General features: G+C 38.8%; 1 protein-coding gene across 2 annotated transcripts in view; it reads right to left on the bottom strand.

Moving 5' to 3' along the window:
* The window catches only part of GRIN3A (glutamate ionotropic receptor NMDA type subunit 3A), a 151,288-nt gene that overhangs the window by 46,819 nt on the left and 81,108 nt on the right, over positions 1-23,361 (bottom strand). For both annotated transcript variants that reach the window (XM_026013172.2, XM_026013173.2), the window contains exons 4-5: positions 5,273-5,418; positions 1,251-1,366 (exon numbers count right to left, since the gene is read on the bottom strand). In XM_026013172.2, the coding sequence (XP_025868957.1) occupies positions 1,251-1,366; positions 5,273-5,418 (262 nt within the window). The remainder of the gene's footprint in view (positions 1-1,250; positions 1,367-5,272; positions 5,419-23,361) is intronic.

The raw sequence follows: 23,361 nt of genomic DNA, 5'->3' as shown, positions 1-23,361 counted from the left end.
TGGGGTTCTATGATAAATGTTCTATTGATTTTCTTGCTTTTTCTTTCTTTCTTTTGTTCTTTAGATTGTGCTGCCTCGGATTGTAGTTTTAATAGAAGACAACTACCACTAAATCTCTCTCTTCCTGAGTTCTATCCCTGGTTCAGGTGGAGGTCACTTTGCCTGGAGAAAAGATTGATTTCTCTTAGGAGAAGGCTCAAAGAAACATCAGCTCTTACATTCTCATTTATCACAAAAACAAAGACTGAAGTAAAAAATTTGCTGATATGTTTAGAGGAGACAGAGACCAACTGTAGCTGGGAGATTGGAATCAGAATAGTTTTGATACACTAGTTAACATACGGAAAAGCAGGGTTTTCTGGGATAGGAGTTGGGCACCCTCATGGGATTGTTTCAAGTCAAAGTGTTTTCTGACAAGTGAGCATGGCTGTCTTGAGAGCCAGCATGTACTGTCAGAGAAGGGAAGCTGGGAATTGGGAGATGTGAAATTTGCTGGTTCAAACTATCAGCTCCATATATCAACTGTTGTCCAGAATGAAAGGAGCAACTGACAAAGCAATCCTTCTCTGGCCCTGAAGTTTGATTGATTGGTTGATGAAGTTGGGAGTAAAAATTTGCTACCTGTGGGGAGAAAGGCAAACCTGAGGTCCCAAACAAGGTTTTATTTAGGATTCTTAAAGGTTATTAAGGTATAGAAGGAGATTTCTTTTTCTATTGTTTTCCCATCCAGTGGAAAAACATTTATTTAGAAACCATGAGATTTGGATTCTAATTCCAATATTATCATTTAATTGTGATTATGAAAAAAGTAATGTAATATCCCTGAGCTTTCTTGTGGGTAAAATGAGTAGATTGGATTAGATCGACATTGAGGTCCTTCCAGTTGTAGAATGCAATCATCCTAGCTTTTGCGTCAGATTCATTGTAGGAATTAGAAAATAAAGATTAAATTAAAATTGGACTCCCTGTTTGTTACACTGCGCCACCACTCTCAGATATTTGAAGCAACATCATTTGGGTAACAGTGTTTGTTCTCTTTTTTTTAACAATTGGGTAAATAAATTTTTGTGGAGTAGGTGAAAAATAACTTCCTAACTCCAGCAACTTAATAGCTAAATACTTATGAGTTGAAAATGAAAACAAGGCAAGATGAATAGCTTTTTGCCTCTGACTTTGGCATTTATGACTTGCTAGGTTGGCAAACCGAGAGCATCCTGAGTCAAAGTGAATCAAGAGTGACTGGCTAATACCTTCTATAGCAAATGGCTTCCCCACGGTTAGAAGTTTGCAGTCAGCGTCTATTGACACTTCATAATCCAGAAGGGCTTTGTCCATGATGAAGGCATCTAGTTTCTCTGGATCATTCCTATATTTAAGACCAAGAGAATAAAAGAGAAAAATGATTCATTAATAGACAGAAAGTTTGACAGCCGGCTTTTGTTTAGGGGACAGAAACCTGGAAAGGACAGCACAAGTTAGGTAGCTGCTGACTCAGCCTTGTTGCCATCTCACTGACCCGTAGAGAACAGACCAGGGGAAACAGACACTTTTCTAAGAGAGCATGACATCTCTCCAATGGGTTTATCTACCATTTCCTTTTATTACTTCTAAAGCCAACAATAAAGCCAAAGTGACTGAATTGAATGGGAAGGCTCAGTTCTCTTACATTAACTGAGTGACTCGATTGTTCTCCACACACTGTAACACTCATAATGACTGTGAGGTGGGGGGTATTATCCCATTTTAGCAGATGAGGAAATTGAGGCTCAGAGAGTCAAAGTAACTGGATCCAGGTTACATAGCTAGTAAGTATTGGAGCCAGGTGGTCTCACTAATCAGTATGTGGAGATTTTTATTTCTTTCTGTCAAAATCACTATCATATTCTTCAGCAATCAGGCATCATTTCACATTTAGGAATACATATTAAGGAAATACAAATATGAGATCCAGCATTCCTGGGGAAAGAGAGCTAAGGTCTCTTTAAAGTCCATCGCTAGCATCCATTAACTGGAAGCGGAAGCACAGGTAATAAGAATAGGTCTTAGTGATCTACTTTATTAATACATCTCTAAAGATCCATGTTTCACTCCTATCTTAGGAAGTGATTCAGACAAGGGTCATTTAAAGTAGGTGTTCCTGGACTGTATCAGTGAATAAGACGTGGACTGGGCTCAAGATACCAACAGATGACTTGTGCATTCTTCATGTGTTCTCCTCATTTCTTAAATGTAGGCACAGAAATGGTCCAGAGATAGGTATGTCTCAGCACCGGTTGAGCTCTCAATTACAAAGGAGGTAAGGAAGAAGGAATTTTAAAAGAAACTCTTTTAAGGTATATGCAATGACTCTTGTTTGCAGCTACTTCAAATCATTTTTGGACAGCTGTAGGACATATAGCCATTTAAGAAAGGCTTCCGACCCTCAAGGCTATCCAAGCATCTTGGCAAAGAGAACAACTCTTTTTCTATTCTATCTGGACTCAGTCATTCCTCAATTAGAGCCAAAAATGAGTCTATTGGAATTCAAAGTGGAGTAGCCTCAAACTCAGACTAGAACACGGCTAGGGCCTATCAAAAATCTAAAAAGGAAAGACACCCTTAGCCACCTCTAAGGTTTATCAGTGGGAAGGAAGTACATATTTATATGGATGGCTTTGTTGGGGCCATACATGGACACAGAGTAAATAGGCCAACTTCCTTCTTGATGCCAATGACCCTTGCTTCCTCTTTCTACTCTTTGAGGAAGTGAAACAGCCTATTCAAAAATGTGTTCCTTTTTCCAGGGGTATTGGATTTAAGTCATGAGACTTGTCTTTAACCAAAATAAAAAAACATCTCCCAGCTCCACAGCTGTGGGAAGCTTCAGAAAGGGTTGAGAATGTGAATTGTCTCCTAGGAGCTGATGATGAGGAACCTTAATGGAATCTTGGCAATAAAATAAAAATCAAGCTGAAAGATGTTTCTCCAATAAAGGTTTTACTGCCACAGTAACAAAATGTACCTTGGGAGCTACACAGCAACTAGTTACCATTTACCAATACTCTGCAAATATTTGAGGTAGCAATAACAATAGAAAAAAATTGGGGTTCAGTTTTTCTAAGCAGTAATTAGTGAGGTCCAGTCTCAGTGGTATCCTTAAATAATTACTCTTGATTTTGGATTGCAAAGTGAATTTAGTTATGACAAGTCTCTATTGCATAGGAAGGTGAGAAGCAATTAACTCACAGACTCCCTTGGGGCCCTGCACCGGTGAGGAAGTGGCTGGGTATGATTCAGGTATAAGCAGCTTCTAGACGGCTGAATCATCCTTACAGTTGGCAGGGCCTCCGTTTTTTTCTCCCATTATAGAATCATGCTCTTTTTGAGAACTCTTTTAATAATACATGTACCACAAAATAATGCACATATCACAATAATACACATATCATAGGCAACCATAGAGGTGTGTTCTGCAAGTCAGGGCTCTGGGATGTCAAAGGGGGTAATATGAGGACTGTGGTTTCTTGGAGTGGTGGCTAAGAGCATAGGCAGTGACTGGGCCAAACATGGAGAGAGAGAAACCCAAAGATAAGAAGTCAGAGGGCATTAATGTTAAGTTCTGCCTATATTCCAACGTCACTTCCATTAGCAAGTCACCTAGAAAGCTTGTTAAAATGCAGTTTCTGGGATGGGGCCTGATAGTCTGCATTTCTCACAAACTCCCAAGTGCTAACAGGAGCATGAATTCTGCTGGAACATGGACTATTCTTTGAACATCAAGGACCTACTTTTCTGTTGCAGTTTCTAGACTAACCTGAAGCAGTGATTGGATTCTAGAGATCTGGTTTTAGTCCTGACTCTGGCTATATTACCGTGGGCAAGTTGCTTCTTTAAGGTCTTGGCTTCTTCATCTCTGACTGCTTTTCTCATGATTTCATCTCTCCAGGCTAACGCAGGGCCAACTCTGAGTATTGGGGCCTTCTCAGGTGAAGTCTCCAGAAAAAAAAATGAATACCCTGAGAGGAGTGGAACTGGGGACAGCCACAGTGTGGCTCATCTAACTCTTTTTATACTGCTAGAAGAGTCCAGTCTGTCAGTGATTACTATCTAGCTGGGAGCCACTGCCATCTCCCTGACATCTTATTCTGTCTCTCAGGCATGAATTTGCCTGAAGGAGAGAATACAGAAGGGGGGGGGGCGGCTGGAAGGCAAAGGAGCACTCAACTCTGTGTTAGAGAGGGACTCTAACATTTTAATGTTCCTGAAAAACTGAAAGTGCCATTTCATGGTGTTTAAACATGCTACATAACACTGCAAATCTGAGAGCACAAACAAGGCTTCCTCTCTAGACTCTATAAAAGTCCATAAGGAGTTTTAGGGTCCTGTCACCAGAGCTCTTGAGAAACATATAGCTCTCATGTCTCATGCAATTATGTATTTGTTTCCCTTCTTTATTAAAAGAGAATTTGAGGTGGCAAGTCCTTCTGTTCATTGGGAAGATTATTGTGGTTGACCATAGATAAACCAGTTTTCTGGGGCTGCATGATTTTAGGGATTGGAAGCTTGAATTTATGTCACTGTCCTGAGGCTATCAGGCACAAGGGAGAGGGCTGCTCACCCTCATGCTGTGGTGCTTATCAGGACCCATTCATTCCCTTTTCCCAGACAGATGAGATGAGCAGATCCATAACTGCACCACCCTTCTTTGCATTCAGCTTCACTGAATTACAGGCTCTGATAATCTGCCATGGCAATGTGATTGCTCTTGATTGCTTCTCATAAATTCTGATGAGAAGGATGCAGGCATGGGAATCACTGCCTTTTATCTTATTTCCTTTCTACAGGAAATCTCTAAGATAAATTCCATTTCCTTGTGGCAAGAGGAGACAGTCCATGGGCTTAGAGATTCACTGTGAAGGAAAGGGTTGCTTTGGGACACTTTATCCTCTGGCCACATTCCCTGAGTGTTTGATCATTTCAGCACCATTGTTTTCTCAAGTGATGTCAAGCCAACATTTACTTCCCCTACCATCTGCTACACTAATGACCCCACTGGCACTTTGAGCAAAGCTACTGCCAACTGGGGACTATGCAGGTAACTAGTAATTTAGGTCACATAATTAAATGCACACTATTCCATACTGCCTTCTCAGTCTCACAATGTGAGGGATTACTGAACACACAGTGGGTATATTTAGCTGTCATTAAAACAACAACAAATACTATATATGTATCAGTAGCTAAGATATTTCTTTTGGTGAGAACTTTCTGGATCCAAGAGGTTGATACTCACTTCAGATACTCCACTCCGTCAGGGGTGGCTGGAACATTGTACCTTCTCATATACTCATGCATCTCTGGGAAGCTTTGCCTCACATAATCTTCAGCACTGCTCTCCCGGACAGTTCCAAAGCGGAAGCCTTGAGAGGGATGATGTAGCTATGAGGGCGAAAGAAATGTCTTTAATATAAATTATTCTTAGGATTGTTTTCAAAAATTTCCTCTTTCATCATTCTTTGGAATCAAATAGTGATCTAGAATTTTTCAAACACACAGCATCATAAACATGTACATATAAATGTGCGGATATGGACATACTCTTTCATATCCGAGCTTTCATGTAAGTAATTGTTCCATCTTCAGAAGCAAATGTATGGAAACAACAAACAGAAAACATTAAATGGTTTTCTGCTCTATACTGAGAACCTATCAGAATTCATTAGACATTTTATAAATAGGCATGCAGAACCAGCCTCATTATTATAAATTACATATCAGAGAAAGGATAAAGGTAATAAAAGTTGTGCTTCTTCTTGGTTAGAACTACACAAAGACCAAGTTAAAACCTGGCATCCTGAGACTGAAATATACTTGACCCAAAGTAGTAAATACAGCTTTCTTATGTTTACCCATTTTTTGCTATATTTTAAGTTTGTTGAATTTATTTTTGGAATAATTAGGAAATTCTCTTTCCTTTAGGATAACTGTATTTTCCAGTGCTGAATCATGTTACATATTTGCTCAAATGGAATGGGATGTAAAATAGTTAGAAGTCAAGAGGAGAAGGGTAGCAGGGACAGACCCTCTAATATAGTTATCCAAGGTGCAGGACCTTCACAGTGAAGAGAAGTAGCACACCTAGAGCTCTGTAGAAGCTTTTGGTCACCAAGGATAAAAAAGATATAGCACACACAACATTATTATTCATGAAAGTTGTGTAGAAGTGTGAATGTAGCATCTAGACTTAATATTCTAATGTAAGAATGAACTGGGATTGGGCCATGTTATAAAGATAGTTGAATATCCTGTAGTCAGGAGTATTTTAGAGAGGATACTTCTCCACAATTGTCACATTAGATTTCCTGAACATTTTTCTTCTGCTTCATGTTAACATATTTGGTATCCTTGCTTCTGACCTGAAGTCCTGGGACAGGAATCCATGGATGGGCTTTGTGAAGTTTATAGAACTCCTGAAATTGTAGGCAGCATCTTATATAACTATGTTTATAATTTTCTTCTATGAAACCCCAAAAGGTTAAGAACTCACTGAATATGTAACAACTTATATTTAAGATGAATTAGTTTTGTCATGTGCCAAAAATCTAATAATATGGCAATAAATTAACAAATAATAAATTACATGGCACATGCTTATAGACTATTATGCAATGTCTAAATCATTTTTGAAGCATATTTAATAAAACAAGGCAAATGCTCCTATGATAAATGGAGAAAAATCTCTTGTACAGTATGATCGAATAAAATATCTGTATAGCTACTTTAAATGTTATGATCTCCAACATGTCTATGTCTCTCTCTCTCTCTCTCTCTCTCTCTCTCTCTCACACACACACACACACACACACACACACACACACCCCTTGGGAAAAAATGTATCAAGATATTAACAATGGTTGTCCCACTGGTGTTGAAATGACAGTTTACTTATTTATAGATTTACAGAAACATACTTCATGTTTATAAATAGAAAAAAACTTTATTTTATGATCAGCAGAATAAATTCCTCACTAATTTATTCAACATTTATTGAGGCCTACTTTGTACAACTTGCAAAGTTACTGGGACCACAGAGGTAACTATGCAATCACTGCCACATAGGAACTCACCACCTGGTTGTTCATGATATATTTTGGAGATTCCCTGTTGAATAGGTGATTAGGTATATCTTTGTGTTTAATGTAATTGCTCCATACACGGAACAAATTCTTATGTTCTGTGTCAGCATAACCTTAATGAGGCATCAACAATAATAACAGCTAACTTTTACTAAATATTTATTATGTGCCAGATGTAGAATTTAGTGCTTTACATGCATTATCTTGTTTATTCCTCATAACAGCTTCATGAAGAGGGCACTATTATTATTTCCTTTTTTAAAGATTAGTGGACTGAAGCTCAGAGAAGTAAAGTAACTGGTGTAAGATCACACAGAAACAGGAGGGACTGAATTTGAACCCATGTCTATCTGATTCCAAAGCTCATCTCATTATCCACCACATTGCCCCGCCTTGCAGCTCATGGTAGCAACTGGAGAGAAGATGCTTATTAGAATACACTCACTAGTCTTTTAAAATATTCTCCTTATGCCTTAGATCCCCCTTTGCATTCTCACAGGGGCAAACTGTAGACCCATGCCTAGAGCAAGGCAAATCTAACAGCACTGTCTGCCTAATACCTACTCATTTTTAAGGCCTAGATCAAGACTTGTCTTTGAAATCTTTGGTCTTATCTAGCTTCACCCTCCTGTCTAGAACATAAACAAAAACAATTTACTGCTTATTTATCTGTGCTGGTACAGCACCTTGCACATACATAATATGGGGTCTAGCTATTTACTTAACCGTATTTAACACTTCTCCTGCAATACCTCTTTCAATCCTCCCAAGAAACCTATGAGGTATTTCTATTATCTTCTTTTTATAGGTGAAGAAACTAAAGATCAGAAAGTTTGTCATTTCCTCAAAGTCATAGAGCTAGTAAGTGGTGGATCTGGGATCTGAACCGAGGCAGTCTGATTGAAGATAGTAAGTTTTTGAACAGTGTGAACACTGCTTCTGATACTGTGTCATACTGACTCTTGGTGTGGTCATTACAAAACTTGCTACTTATGTGTCTCACAGTGTCTCCCATTAGATATGTTTAATTCTCACAATAATCCTGCAAGATAGATATTTTCATGTTTTACAGATTCAGACACTGAGGTTTGGGTAGTTAAAGTGACAAATTCTCAAAGCTAGCAATTAGCAAGACTCAGCCCATGTTCTTTTCTCCAACATGCAGACTGAGTTTTATTCACATGCGTATCACAGAGACCCATATGACATTTGGCACCTGACAGGTGTGCTATACATGTTTGTCAAATTAACTCACTTTACCACTTGCCTTATTCTCTCTCCACCCACCTGACTTTTCTCAGTTCATTCATCATTTCCCTAACTTGCTGTTTATGTGTCACCTCCTTCCATAACCCCCACAGCATAAGCAATTTTTTTTGCTAGAACCTATCACAGTTGCACTTCTTAATTTTTTTTCAGAGAGAGAGAACACACACATGAGTTGGGGGGGGGGAGGAAGAGGGAGAGAGAGAGAGAGAATCTCAAGCAGACTCCACACTCAGCATGGAGTCTGACGCAGGGCTCGATCTCATGACCTTGAGATCAGGACTTGAGATGAAATTAAAAGTCAGATGCACTTAGCTGAATGAGCCACCCAGGTGCCCCTGTACTTCTTAAATTTAATTGTATAATAGCTTAAGGTCTAGACTTTTGGCTTCTTCGCTGGACTGGAAGCTGTGTGTGATGAACATGTGATGAAGCACTGTATTCCAACGCCTTTTATCGTGTGGTTGTTCAACTCAAATGCCTGACAAATGTGGATAACTTTTCCTTGAGCCCAGGGGGAAGTGAGGGCTTTGTCATCCCACTTAGCACAAAAGGGGCTAACAATTTAGCTTACAGCTCCAGCTTTGAAATGAACCCTCCTTTTAAGGTAAAGGGATCTTAGGCTAGTAATTAAAAAATACTTCGGTCTTATATATGAAAAGAATCCCTTTCAGAAGTCTATTTTCTCCGGGCACCTGGGTGACTCAGTTGGTTGAGCAGACAGCTCTTGATTTCAACTCAGGTCATGATCTCAGGGTCCTGGGATTGAGTCCACATCAGGCTCAGTGGGGAGTGTGCTTGAAGATCCTCTCTCTCTCCCTCTCCCCCTGCCCTACTCTTACTCCCCCTACTCTTACTTTCTCTCTCTCAAATAAATAAATAAGAAGTCTATTTTCTCACACTATTCTCTGACAATACTTTTATGGCCTATGAACTATTTCTAGACAAACCCTGACCCTCTTTTCTCTGCTGAATTCATTAGCACTTCATTCTGCCCTATGTCATGGGATGGAATCACAAATCAGCAGATTCAGGCTCATATTCCAGTGCAGAACTAGTCTTTTGTGTTTCTTCTTTTCCATGCCTTTCAGTTGCCTTTTGCTCATAGGCTTCCACATCTCCCTTCAGCTCTAATGCTTGTGAGGGGAACAGTTTTGAGGTTTTGAGGAGGGAAAGTTCCTTCAACACTAACACAGATAACCAGACTCCAATGGGAGGAAGTCTTTTATTAGTCTGACAGGGACCTCATTCTACCTTGGAGATGTTTTACAAACACTGCCACCTCTTCGGTCCGAGCCACCATCATTTCTGCCCTCTGCACACTTCCTCTCTTCCTTTCCAGTCCAGTCAGAGCAATCTCAGAGCCCAAAGCTGATCATTCCCCCACTTTTTTTAACACCTATCCGAGGCTCCCCCTTGACCTTGGGATAAATATGACCTCCTCATGGAAACTCCAAGATTCAGTAAGACCTTGCTCTACTATCTTCTCTCCAGCCTCATGTCCTCACTCTCTTTTTGGTCCTCTAGGCTTTAGCCAGTTCTCTCAGTTCTTCCAACGTATACTTTTTGCTTGATTAGAGTTCTTGCCCATAGTCATCACTCTGTCTATAACGCTTTTTCTCCTTAACCTTACCTTTTCTTTGTGTAGATAACCTTTAAATATTGCTTTCCCAGAGAAGGTTTCACTGACCCCTAGATGAGATTAGGCCACCTGATACACTGTCTCATCGCACCCTGCCATAGTATTGATAAAACTTGGAATTATTTATGTAATGTCTACTTTTCCTGTTGGTTTATAAGTTACATGAAGGCAAGGCTCATGCCTATCTCATTTGAGTGGTCATAATTCATTAACAAATGTTAGCTACTATCACTAACATCACCATCATTATCATCATGCAACAAATACACTGCTTAGCACACAGTTGATGCCTGATAAATATTGGTTATTTTTAACAAAATTCCCTTGGGTTACACACATTACAAACTTGATACTTTTGTCCCACTTCATGTTGTCTTTCTTTCCCCTTAAAAGTTAGTTTTTTTCCCTTTAATTCTTAATTCTTTTGAAATGACATATTCTTTTTTATTTTTGTGTGTGAGATTCTAGTGGAAGAATACAATGGCCTACTCAGGCAATCACAGAATAATGGAATCAGAAAAGGGATCTTAGAAACAATTGATGCAACCCAGTGGATGAGCGTAGTCCATCCTGTGTATCCACGTGGCATGTAATTCAAGCAGCCAGGGATGTCAGAAAGCCTGCATCACGGAGGCAGGATAAAAGTATACAAAGAGCTGAAGCAGTTGTGCTGCATTACAACCATCACCAGAAAGTCCCAGGGAGAAAAAAAAAATTCTTTAAAGTTTCAGCTAAATATTTCACCAGCTCTTCTAGTTTTTTATATTTGTTTCAACCTCTTCAGGCCTTGGGGAAATATCTAAGGTTAAACTATCTATTTGTATGTGAACTGTTCAGTATTAATGGAATATTGAACTCTACCCAGAGCACCTGCATAGAGAATAATCAGATATGCATTTTGCAGAAAGCAGAGAAGTGGCTCAAAACAAAATGGAAGCAAACTCAGGGAATGATCAAGGGCCTATGTCCAAGGAGATATGATGCTTTAGATTAAAAAACAGTCTTAATGTTGGTTATTTTTATTCAAGGTCCACATTCGTATTTATCTGAGATTGTACTCTAATAAATGGAATGTAGTCACTAGCCTTGGTTTAATGTTCTTTGGAACTGGGTGGAAAGGGCCATTGTTAACCTGTCCAGTGGAATGGAATGCAGTAGTTATTGGGACCATGGCTTCTCCCCATGCCATTACTTTATTCACTTAAAACCTGTGGACTCTAGAATATGCAGTGGTCTCAGAGTTCAGAAGGGCTTTAAAAGTCATCTACTGTGGGATCCCTGGGTGGCGCAGCGGTTTGGCGCCTGCCTTTGGCCCAGGGCGCGATCCTGGAGACCCGGGATCAAATCCCACATCGGGCTCCCGGTGCATGGAACCTGCTTCTCCCTCTGCCTGTGTCTCTGCCTCTCTCTCTCTCTCTCTGTGACTATCATAAAATAAAAATTAAAAAAAAAGTCATCTACTGTAATAATCCACTGGTTTCTGAATCCTTTATAGCAGGCCATACCACCTGGAGTTTCTTTAAGATGTAGATTCTGATTCATTAAGTCTAGGTTGGAGCCTGACAGTCTACATTTCTGATAAGCTCCCAGGTGATGCTGACACTTGGTTCATGGACCAGACTTTGAGTAGCAAGGCTTATTTATAACATCACTATTAAGGGCTTGTTAAATTCCTGCTTGAATGTCTTCAGAGAAAAGTAAGAAAAGTAAGTCACTCCTCTTAAAGCCTATCTTCTGTATAGGAAGGATGACTCTATGTCCCATCTAATCAAACTACCCACCTGAATCTATAAAAATAATGAAGTAATACTGAATATTTTTTATGTATTAACTATATGTTAATACATTTAAATCTGATGAGATTGTTAAATTTATTATTTATTATTATATATGAGGCTAAGATTCAAGGGGATTCAGCACATTGTATAAGACCAGCAGAAAGCGATAAAGATTTGAATCTGACTCTGTATGATTTGAAGGCCTCACCCTATCTAACGCCCTCACCCTACCTAGCACTATTTTCTGCCTTTATAGACTTGTGTTATTGTCCAAATTTTAACATTAAATAACACATACCTGTCTATGCTACAATTTCAAAACCATTTTGGTTCTTACAGCTTTGGCTATATAATTTATATTGCACACTAGGACACTTCTCCAACAGGGGTCACTATTGATTATCACAGAGGGACAACAGGCACACTAAGACTATTCCCAGCAAAAGGGATGTGTATTCACCTAGTTATTACTCGTGCTCTAAACATTGGAATACAGAAAAATTAGGCTGCAAACAACATTCCTGAGCCCCGCTCAGTCTTTCTCTCATGTGAATTACTGAATACATTTTATGTTGTAATTCTTTTTTTTTTTCATGTTATTCTTATTTTCTTCTACAAAATTTAGGCTCTCCATTTACATTTAAGCATTTTATTTCCTCTCTTCATTTTTCGCCTGAAGCCCTCCATGTTAGGTCAGGTAATCTCTAGTCAACAACATTCTTTGACCTCATGTTTGATTTATATGAGCTTTAGTCCTAATGCTTCTGACAACTTGAGTCATTGCATCAAATCCCTTGTATAGTGTAGAGGTTAGCAACTATGCCGTATGGGCCAATTCTGGCCTGCCACCTGCTTTTGTAAATCAAGGTTTATTGGAACACAGCCATGCCAATTCATTTACATATATGTACTACATATACTCTTGTACTACAACAGAAGAGTTGAGTAGGTGTGAAAGAAACTATATGGTTTCAGAAAGCCTAAAATATTACTATCTGGCCCACATAGAAAATGTCTGCCAGCCCATGGTATGGGCAATATTGACCTATTTCATGTATTCTCATATTTGAAATTTTACTTTCTACTCTAAAAACCCATCCATCACTTAAGGGATGCCATCTTCGCAGGTGAATGAACAGAGGTAGGTGTGATAAATCTCAGCAGGCTTCCTGGCACTCCACAGATTTTGGCTTTAGCATTATGCACATCTCTCACATCTAGCTAAGTGAAGTATCAGTATTCCAACAGGGGGTCCCAACTACTACAGTCCTTTGTTTCTTTTTAGGGTCAGTAATAGAAAAACTGGTCACAAAATTTCAAAACAAAGCATTAGTATGATGCTTGGGTTAATTTGGAATTAAATTTTAAATCCAAGGCCAGGTGCTACTGGGGTGGTCCCCAAAGGACTGAAGTTGGGAGAACTGGCCAGGGACACATCTATTCACTCTAGCTGAACTTTTCCTTTCATTTCATTCTCTACTTTGCCACTTTCCCCCATTGCTTATCCCGGAGATGTAGACTTTGTGTATTTGTCATCTCATCAAAATTGGAGTTATTAATGATTCCTATAGTATTTCTTTCATTATTTTAATAATGGTAATAGCTAAACCTTACTGGATCTTTCCTTTATTCTAGGCACTGTGCCAAGATCTTAAATTTATCACCTCATTTAATCCTTACAGCATCCTTTTAGGGTACATATAATCATCATCCCCATTTTAAAGACGGGGTAACTGAAGCTTAAAGTGGTTTAGCAACTTGCCTAAAGCCATACAACCAGAAAATGGCAGACCAAGGAACTGAATCCAAAGAACTTGTACTATTAATCTCTAGTTTATACTGCCTTCAGGTTAGATTTTTCTTCTCTGAAAAATACTATAGATATGATAGGCTTCCTCAAGACTAATGGTCAATTTAATGCAAACAAGTGCCAGTTTAAAGAAGTAAGACAGAAAGCCTATACCCTTCAGGTTTTTGAACAAGGTATTAATCACTATTATAGCAACAGCAGCAAAAACAGCAACATTTGAACTGTGCTATTTACAAAACTCATTCATGCATATTGTTCCATTCACAAGGCACAAGCAGTCTGATGGGTTTTGTGTTCTATTCATAAAAGATAAAAAACAAGCTAGATGGGTTGGCCAAGCTTCCCGAAAACAAACACATTCATCCTGTATCCCATGGTGGGGGAGGCTGGTGGGGGGGCAAATGCTTGTGCTCCATATCTGGTAGTCTAGGGATGGCTGTAGGAAGACTGAACCCTGCTCCTTTTCCCTTGTCAGCATCCCCACATCTTCACACACATTGTCGCTGCTGCCACACTGGCCATCTTAATCCCACTGTCTGTGAGTTACTGGTGGGGCCTAGGTACTGAACTTGAAAAGAGATGCCAAAGTCGGGGAGGCTATAAAAATAAGGAATCTAGGCTGGAGGACATGCTACAGATCATTTAGTCTATTTATTTTTATAGCTAATAATATAGGTAGCTTCCATTTATTAAGGCATTCTCTATATGTCAAGCATTGTGCTAAAACCTTAACTTGGATTATATATTTTAAGCCTCGTAACAACCTTATGGGTGTATTTACTACCATCTCCAACTTTCCCACAAGAAACCAAGACTTGCATTTAAATAAATTCTCCAAGATCACTCTGTCAATAAGGCATATAGGAGGGTTCTGAACTTAGACTCCAGAGTCTTTGTATCTAAACATTCTCTTGTAGTACTTTCTGTAAAGAAATTTAGGTCCTTAATGAGAAAAGTGAAGAAGGGACTTGCTCTAGGTCTCAAAAATTAGGCAAAGTTGAGCTTGAAAAACCCAAAAGCATCTTCCTCTGCTGGCCCTCCTGCTTGTGCTCTTTCATTCTCTGTCAAATGAATAAAATCTTTATTTAAAAGAAAGTAGGGAGGCATCTGGATGGTTCAGTTGGTTAAGCATCTGTTTTTGGCTCAGGTCATGATCCCGGGGTCTTGGGATTGAGCCCCGGATCGGGCTCCCTGGCCGAAGTGGGAAGCCTGCTTCTCCCTCTCCCTCTGCTGGCCCTCCTTCTTGTGCTCTCTCACTCTCTGTCAAATAAATGAATAAAATCTTTATATATATAAAAAAAGAAAAACCCTAAATCAAGCTCAAATGTATAATCCTGTTGAATGGATAATCCCCTCCCCAAACAAATATGGCCATTAAAAATTATTTCTTCTTTTTAGTATGCAATATTCAACATTTCCCCATCTACTATTTATGAAACCATTAAGTTCTAGACTTTTTAAAAAAATTTTATTTTAAGTAATCTCTATACCCAACATAGGATGTAAACTCACAACCCCGAGATCAAGACTCACATGCCCTACCAACTGAGCCAGCCAAGTGCCCACCATGGGCACTTCCCCCCCCCCCCCACCTCTATTTCCTTCTTTAACAAATAAATTCGTTCAACAACATGTATGAAATAGCATTGTAGTCTTCATTTACTAGGCCTCTGGTAGTCCACAATATATTTGTGTCATGTATAGTAATACAAGGATAGGGCCCATTATCATGGGGTATCTAGTCTTTAGATGCTAGAAACCAAACCGAAGAATTATAGGATTTCTGCAGGGAAATTTGTAGCTATTTTACTACAAATGTTCAACCTATGTCTTTATTTCCTCTTTCCTTTCTTTCATGGAAGTCTCTGGCTTCTTCTCTAACCCTGGTTTCAATCTTATTCAGTTCACTGAGACTCTTCCAATTGTCTTCTTCAAAATCCCCTTCTACTCCCAATTTATTTTCAGTGATCTTGTTGAGCAAAGTCCATTTCTCCCTCATATGTCAGACGAATTATTTCACTACTGTTGCTATCCACACTACTGGTATTTCCAAAGAAGAAGCATGGAATAATCATAATCACAACAGTGGTGGTGGCGATGATGTAGTTCACCATGTGCCACACGCTGTCTCAATGCTTTAGACATATTAGCTTTCTAAATACTTACAACCCTACGAGGATGATCCTATCATCTTATCTATTTTATAGATGAGAATCCTGAAACACAGAACAACTAACTTGTCTAAGCTATGGAACTAGTAAATGAGAGAGCTAGGCAGTCTGTGCAGCTCTATGGTTTATGCTCTCAACCACTACGGTTTTACTGGCTATCCCCTTAACTGCAGTGACCCATTATCTGCAAAATGGTTAATTCAAAGAATTTAGCCATTATACATGGACCTAAGAGCTGATTATAGGATCTTAATTAGCTCTTAACAATATCTTAATACCCATAGCTGTCATTTCATGTGCTGATTATATACGGGCTGCCCACATTCATCATCTCATTTCAGCCTTGCTTTTTTGAAAAAAAGATTTTATTTATTTATTCATGAGAGACACACATAGAGAGGCAGAGACATAGGCAGAGGGAGAAGTAGGCTTATTGCAGGGAGCCCAGTGTAGGACTTGATCCCAAGACCCTGGGATCACAACCTGAGTCAAAGGCGGGTGCTCAACTGCTGAGCCACCCCGGTGCCCCTCATTTCAGCCTTCCTATAGCCCTATATGGTAGGTTCTGTTAATAACTCCAGTTCATGAATATGGAAATGAAGCTCAGAGACATGAAATAACTTTCTCCAGGGTCTTCAGCCCATGCTATTGGAGTCAGTTATACACACTTATCAGATGATTCTAGAACTCAACTACATGTAACATATTGTCTTAATGGGATTTTCAAGTGGGATTTAATTATGATCATAACACAATTGTCTAGAACCATAATTCTGCCAAAGATGTGATTCCACGGTAAGCGGCACAATTAGTGCATGAACCAGGTCAGCTGAGGTCAGAACCAACACCTTTTACGGAAAAAGGGAGGATTCCTTTAAGCCATGGCATGAGAATAACCCTGGTTTTATAATTGACTGGCTATCCAGCCAAACTTCAAGGTGAAAAATGACCTGTAGACTATGGAACCCAAACTTCTCACTTGAGTCATTGCCCATCACCAGCAGTACTGTACCCTGCAGAATGAGCAGGCAATAAGGTCCCCACTGAACCTAGAGTCAGCAATTCTGGGCTGATTAAATGCAAATGAATGAAAACAGATATAAATTTACCTCCAGTCTGGTGATGTAAGCTTTTTGGCACAACTCCATCCAAATCTATGGCATAGGAACTTGCTTTAATGCCAGTTTTTATCTAACTATATAACTCAGAAGAATTAAATATTAAAGCATGTCCAATTTGGACTTCATTCAGGGTGGGTTGTGTACAAAAGTACCGTAGGAAGTTTAGCCTAAAGGTCAGTAATCCCATAGCATGGGCCCAGGAAACAAGCCTCTTAGAGAAGCTGCTAAAGCAAAGCATCAAACAAACAAAAAGACAGGATACCAAATACAGTAAGATGAGAAATCCTTCGCTTCTGCTTTATTTTTCTCCTAGGCTAGCCCTTGGGGGTGACTTGGGCTATATCCAATAATTTTATTTGCCACAGCTGAACAGGCAATCTGTCTTTCCTCTGGAGCTCAGGGAATCAGTGATCGAGCTCTTATGGTGAAGGGGCTCTCAAAGATTCAAGTATTTATTCTGAACAAATGTATCCAGGAGAAGATGCCTCTCCCCTTACCAGGGCATCTTGCCTGTACCATTGCTCCCAGTTTTTCCACTTGAGACTACCTCCCAGTTAATGACTGAGCCGGTGTTTGCTTATCTTTCTTTTCTGTTCAGCACATTTGCTCCTGTTAAATGAATCACAAGAGCAGCACAACCAAAGTAGCATTTTGCTTTGTGAGCTAAGCATCAGAGGGCAGCAGTCAGCTGAGTTAAAAAGGCATTTTCTTTCTCTCTCTTCTGCAAATTTGAGAAATTTTCATGTAAAAGTAAGAAAGAAAAAAAATCATGTGATGATTCATAAAGTTTGCAGTTGAGAAAAATGAGGATCAGCAAGATTAAGCAATTTGGCCAATATTATAAAGAGCTAAGTGGAGCTATGTCATACGTGCATTTAACATACTACTTGTGTGTGGCCTCTGACACTTAACCTGAATGTGAGTTCTGATTCCACCATCTTGAGTAATCCTAGCAGCAAATAAATTAAGAGAATGAAATGAATTTATAATTCATATGCAGAAGCTGGCTTGGTGCAAACTGGAAGAACAGATCCATGAACTGTGTCTAGTAACTAGATAGTAGAAATAAATGTTTAGTGAGTGTTTTTTTTTTTTAAGTTTTATTTATTTATTCATGAGAGAGAGAGAGAGAGAGAGAGAGAGAGAGAGAGGCAGGGAGATGCAGGCTCCATGCCAGGAGCCCGACGCAGGACTTGATCCTGGGACTCCAGGATCCCACCCTGGGCCAAAGGCACGCACCAAACCGCTGAGCCACCCAGGGATCCGTGTGTAGTGAGTGTTTGATGAGTGAATATGCCCTTAATGTAGAGAAGGAAAAGACAAAAGCTAACTCAGAACTTGCAAAGTTTAAAAAGCATACGTTTTAAAACAAATTAAATGTATTTCATCAGCTTAAAAAAGTAGTTGTAAGTGGAAGGTATTTGTTTTAAAAATCATCATCTGTTACATCAGTATACATTAAAAATAATGAACTTTTTTTTTAAAATTTTTATTTATGATAGTCACAGAGAGAGAGAGAGAGGCAGAGACATAGGCAGAGGGAGAAGCAGGCTCCATGCACTGGGAGCCTGATGTGGGATTCGATCCCGGGTCTCCAGGATCACGCCCCGGGCCAAAGGCAGGCGCCAAACCGCTGCGCCACCAGGGATCCCAATAATGAACTTTTTAATGAAAAATATTGATTTAAAAATCTGTTTACTGATTAAACTTTGAATTAATACTTCCTTTTAGAATTCACTACTTTTAGAATTTTTTTTTTTGTTTCATATTCTGACTGGTAGTAGATAAGGAGGTTCATTTGCAAATGAACCATTTTCTTCCCAGAATTTCAGCATGCTAGACTTAAGGTGATGTTAGGACCATTTAATTAATTAATTAACCACTTAATTAATAATCCTTTAATTTGGCAGATGAAAAAACTAGAGTTGACCGAGGTTACATGAATAACCCAAGACCGGGAAGCCTGGGTGGCTCAGCGGTTGAGCCTCTGCCTTTCACTCAGGGCGTGACCCTGGGGTCCTGGGATCGAGTTCCGAAGCAGGCTCCCAGTTGGGAGCCTGCTTCTCCCTCTGCCTGTGTCTCTGCCTCTCTCTCTGTGTCTCTCGTGAATAAATAAATAAAATCTTTAAAAAAAAAAAAAAGAAGAACCCAAGACCACAGACTTAACTATGGCAAAATTGAGAAAAGAACCTAGTTTCCTGGACTCTTGAGAATATATTAGTTGCAAATTAAAATAATGTTCAGTGAATACATAGATATTGAAGAATGAAAAGTGAACATAAACAACCTTGAATATCTGGATTAACATTTAAACTGTTGAAATGGTAATTATGAGAAAACTTAGCTAGTTTCACTTTCTGAAAAAATTTCAAAAGCATATTCATTTATTTAATGCTATAAGTAATATACAAATCTATTCTCACTGTAAAATCCAAACAGAAGTTTCATGGCATAAAACATTATAGTATCTGTTTTTCCTCCCTGATTCTACTGCCTCCTCTAAAAGTAGCAATTGCTGATATTTTAGTGGTTATCATGGGTATTCTTGTTTTTACTTTGAGTTCTACAGGATTGAATTTGGTATTTAGATGTCCTTTTTTGATTAAAGCCTAGAAAATGTACTAGCCTTGATTGAGATTATTGTTTTGTTTAAGGAACATGAAACAGAAGTTTAAGTTTAAATGTGTGGCTACCTGGTGTGTCTAACCACTGATTGCTTAGATTTCCAAGGTAACTTTCTTTGTTATTTCTCTATTTATTCTCAGCTAAAGAACTTTAAAAACACCTTCTATACATATCCTCCTCCAAACCCTGGGATGTTAACACAGAGGAACTGTTGTATTCTCCATTCATTGACGAGGAAACTAAACTCTAGAGACATTAAGTGTATACAGCCTATTAATTGTATTCATGGCTCCAAGTCCTCCCTTTGCCATGTCATCGTGACTATCCTCCCTCTTTGACTCTGGTTCTGCCCAGGTGACTTACTTTGGTCATTGGGATGTTAGCAGAAATGATATAAGCACAGTTCTGGAAAAATGCTTTTACCTTTCTGCTATAGCCCTCTGCTATCATCATAAGAAGGACACACCCCAGGTTAGCCTGCTGGAGGATGAGATATGTGGAACAGAGCCAAGTAACCTTACCAAATACTGAGGAAACCCTAGATCAGCCAACAGACAGCTGACCCCTCAATATGTAAGTGAGCCCATACTAGGTCTTCTGAACCTTGCAAATTTGAGAGCTACGTAAATGTTTTTTTTGTATACCACTGGTGTTGTGTGATTTGTTACATGGTATTATTGTAATAAGAGATAAATGACAGAGTGGTAACAACTATAAATGAGGATCCAGAAATTTAACTAAGATCTTCTGTCTTTGAGCCTATGTCATCTGGCCCAACTTTGCCTTTGCACACATTACCTCTGTCTGGAGTTCCCATTTCCCTTCTCCTAGTCTTCCTAGAAAATCCAGATCAGATACATTTCCTTTTAGAAGCCTCTCTGATCTTCCCAAGGAAGAGTTAACTATCCTTGTGGGAGCTACTTCTCTCTTTTACATATTTTTTTATTTCACTAAAAATTGTGTGGCACGATTAGTGGTTTACTTGAATCTATTTCTTAAGGGAATATGAGTTTCCTTGAACTGTTTCAGAAACCAGCTCAATATCTCATCATTATTTTTGGAATTATATTAATTGGTAGAAAGAACAAAGAATAAATGTTTTCTTCCTAAAAGTTTTCAAGCATATTTCTGATTTAGTTGCCTGCCATCCTGGGTCAGGTGATAGGAAGAACAAAGAATTCATTGATTGAGCACATATATATCATATATATATATATATCACATATATATATATATATATATATATATATATATATGTCATATATACCCTGTTCTAGTTGATAGGTCACTAGGATTAATAATATAGAAAAGGTGTCTACTCCTATAGAGAAAAACAATTAACAAAAAGCAAACCAGAAGGGCCCCTGGGTGGCTCAGTGGTTGAGCATCTGCCTTAGGCTCAGGTCATGATCTCATGGTCCTGGGATCAAGTCCCACCTTTGGATCCCCTCTCAGTTTAGTGGGGAATCTGCTTGTCTTTCTCCTTCTGCCCCTCCCAGGCTTGTGCTCTCAATCTTTCTCAAACAAAAAATAAAATCTTTAAAAAAAGCAAACCAGATAATTACAGATTAGTGATCAATTGAAGAGAAAAAAATGGTATGATGCGATAGAAAGTCAGGTGGAGAGGCCACTTCTAATAGGGCAGTCAGGAATACTGATATCCCCACTGAGTACTTAATGGTGAACACACTTCCTCTCCTGTTTTCCGTGGTGTTTTAATCTCAACTTGATTACACATTTTATGAGGACAAAAATTATATGCATTGCCCTTTATATCTTCCACCAACTCTAGGCATGGAGAATAACTTGCTGGCTGATTTATTAATCTGATAACGAGGGGGCACAATAAGTTCACCGTGTATATATGTGTGCGTGTATGTGTGTGTGTTTGTGTGTGTTCCTTTCAGATTTTAAAATTTATGCTACTTGCTTGGAGGGCTATTATAAGTCTGTAAATTCTACAAATAAATTTCATATTCCTTGGTAATACTTCTGGGCTTCTTCTGAGATTTCCCATTAAAAATGGTCACAGGCTTTATTTTAAAGATGAATGTTAAAGCATAAATCCTGAGTGCCATGAATGTTGGCTGTAATTCTTCCTGGAGAAGTCAAGGATGCATTTGGTCTTGGCCTACTGTTAGAGGTCTAAGAAAAGTAACCAGAGTACATCCTCAGTCCTTGTATTAGATACAATTTGTCCTTCTTCATTCATCCAGTCATCTACAACGCTGGGATTATGGTTATCTACAACTCTGGAGAATTTAGATTTAGCAAATAATCATAGAACACTGTCAGAGGCCAGCACTCCGCTCAGGAATTTTATACATGTAATATCTCCTAATTGCCTAAGGACCATGCCAGGAGTAGGTATTGTTTTCATTTCTATTTTTAGGTGAGGAATTTGAGGTTTAGAGTTTGAGTACCTTGTCCAGGATCACAAAGTCCAGTTATATAGCAAAGATAAGACTCAAATGGAAGTTTTCTGACTTGAAACAGAATTTAGAGAACTTTTACGTGGTTTTCTTTTCTTTTCTTTTCTTTCTTATCTTCTTTCTTTCTTTCTTTCTTTCTTTTTTTTTTGGTGGCAAATATTTATCAAGTGCCAGGCTCTGCACTAGGTTCTGGAAATATATAATCAAAATGGCATGGGGCAATTCTCATGAGCTGCTTTCATGTTACCCTACAAACTTCAGAAGAGAGAGAGAGAAGAGATATTGAAAGGAGGAGGAATAGGTTTGAGGTATTCTTTGTAGCACTTTTTCTGTTTAGAAGAGGAAGTTTTGTATTGAGTTTCCCAGACAGCCAGTAGTTGCCAACATCCTCCTCCCACTGAAGGCACTGTCCTCTAGTGAAGCAAGTGACCACCAGTTGATTATGGGTGCTAGGCAGTAAATGCTGTGCAATGCCCTATGGTTGGGGTTTTCATGCTTTTCCAGACCTCCTTGGACCAGAGGCACCTGGGGCTTAGGCAGGCTGGTGAGCTCTCATATTTTCCTTCACTACAAAATAGTCAAGTAAATATGTCTTTTGTGAGGCTTGGTTTTCTATCAGTATTTAGTTTTTATATATTCAAACTTTCCTCTAATATGCATAATTGCTAAAAGAAAAAGGCTGTAGAACAGCCATGAATTATGGCTTTTAGGAGAATGAACACTGCAGTTAATGTTGCAAGACAGCTTCCATTATAATCCCGTTTTCACATCCTTGTGATTTTTTAAGGGGGAATGGGGGGAGGAAGAATTTTCGTTTGAGCTAAAATTTTCCATAGTTTGACTCAGCCCAAGGTGATTTTAAAAAATGAAACATTTGCACAAATGTTTCCATTTATTCTTGAGTTATTGTATTTGGAAAATGCTGTTCATTTTTACTCCAAGTATTATGAATGCATAAAAAATTCCACGTACGAAGGGCTATTAACACTTCAGTCATTATGTGACACTTGTCTCAGAGGTCAGCTAGATTCTTTCTTCATATAACTATGTTATAGCATTTACTGTGAAATGGTTAAAATATTTGTCTTCACAGTTTCATTGTAATGCTTGGTTGGCACACAGATTTTCAGGGAGGAAATAAATATTTAGGTTACTTTTACTATTGTAAAATTTATGATGAACTCTAATGTAACAAAATACACTTAAATAATTTCTATCCTTTTTGAACTATAGTAATCAAGCTTTTAAGTTTTTAGCCCAGGTATTTTTTTTTTAAGAGGGAGGAGGGGCAGAAGGAGAGAGAGAGAGACTGAGAATCTTACGCAGACTCCAAGCCCAGTGTGGAGCCCATGATGGCACTTGATCTCACAATGCTGAGATCATGACCTGAGCCAAAATCAA

Source organism: Vulpes vulpes, chromosome 12, assembly GCF_048418805.1.
Source record: "Vulpes vulpes isolate BD-2025 chromosome 12, VulVul3, whole genome shotgun sequence".
Classification (NCBI taxonomy): Eukaryota; Metazoa; Chordata; class Mammalia; order Carnivora; family Canidae; genus Vulpes; species Vulpes vulpes.
Note: the sequence above shows the minus strand (reverse complement) of the source record. Positions and strands in the feature narration are given on the sequence as shown.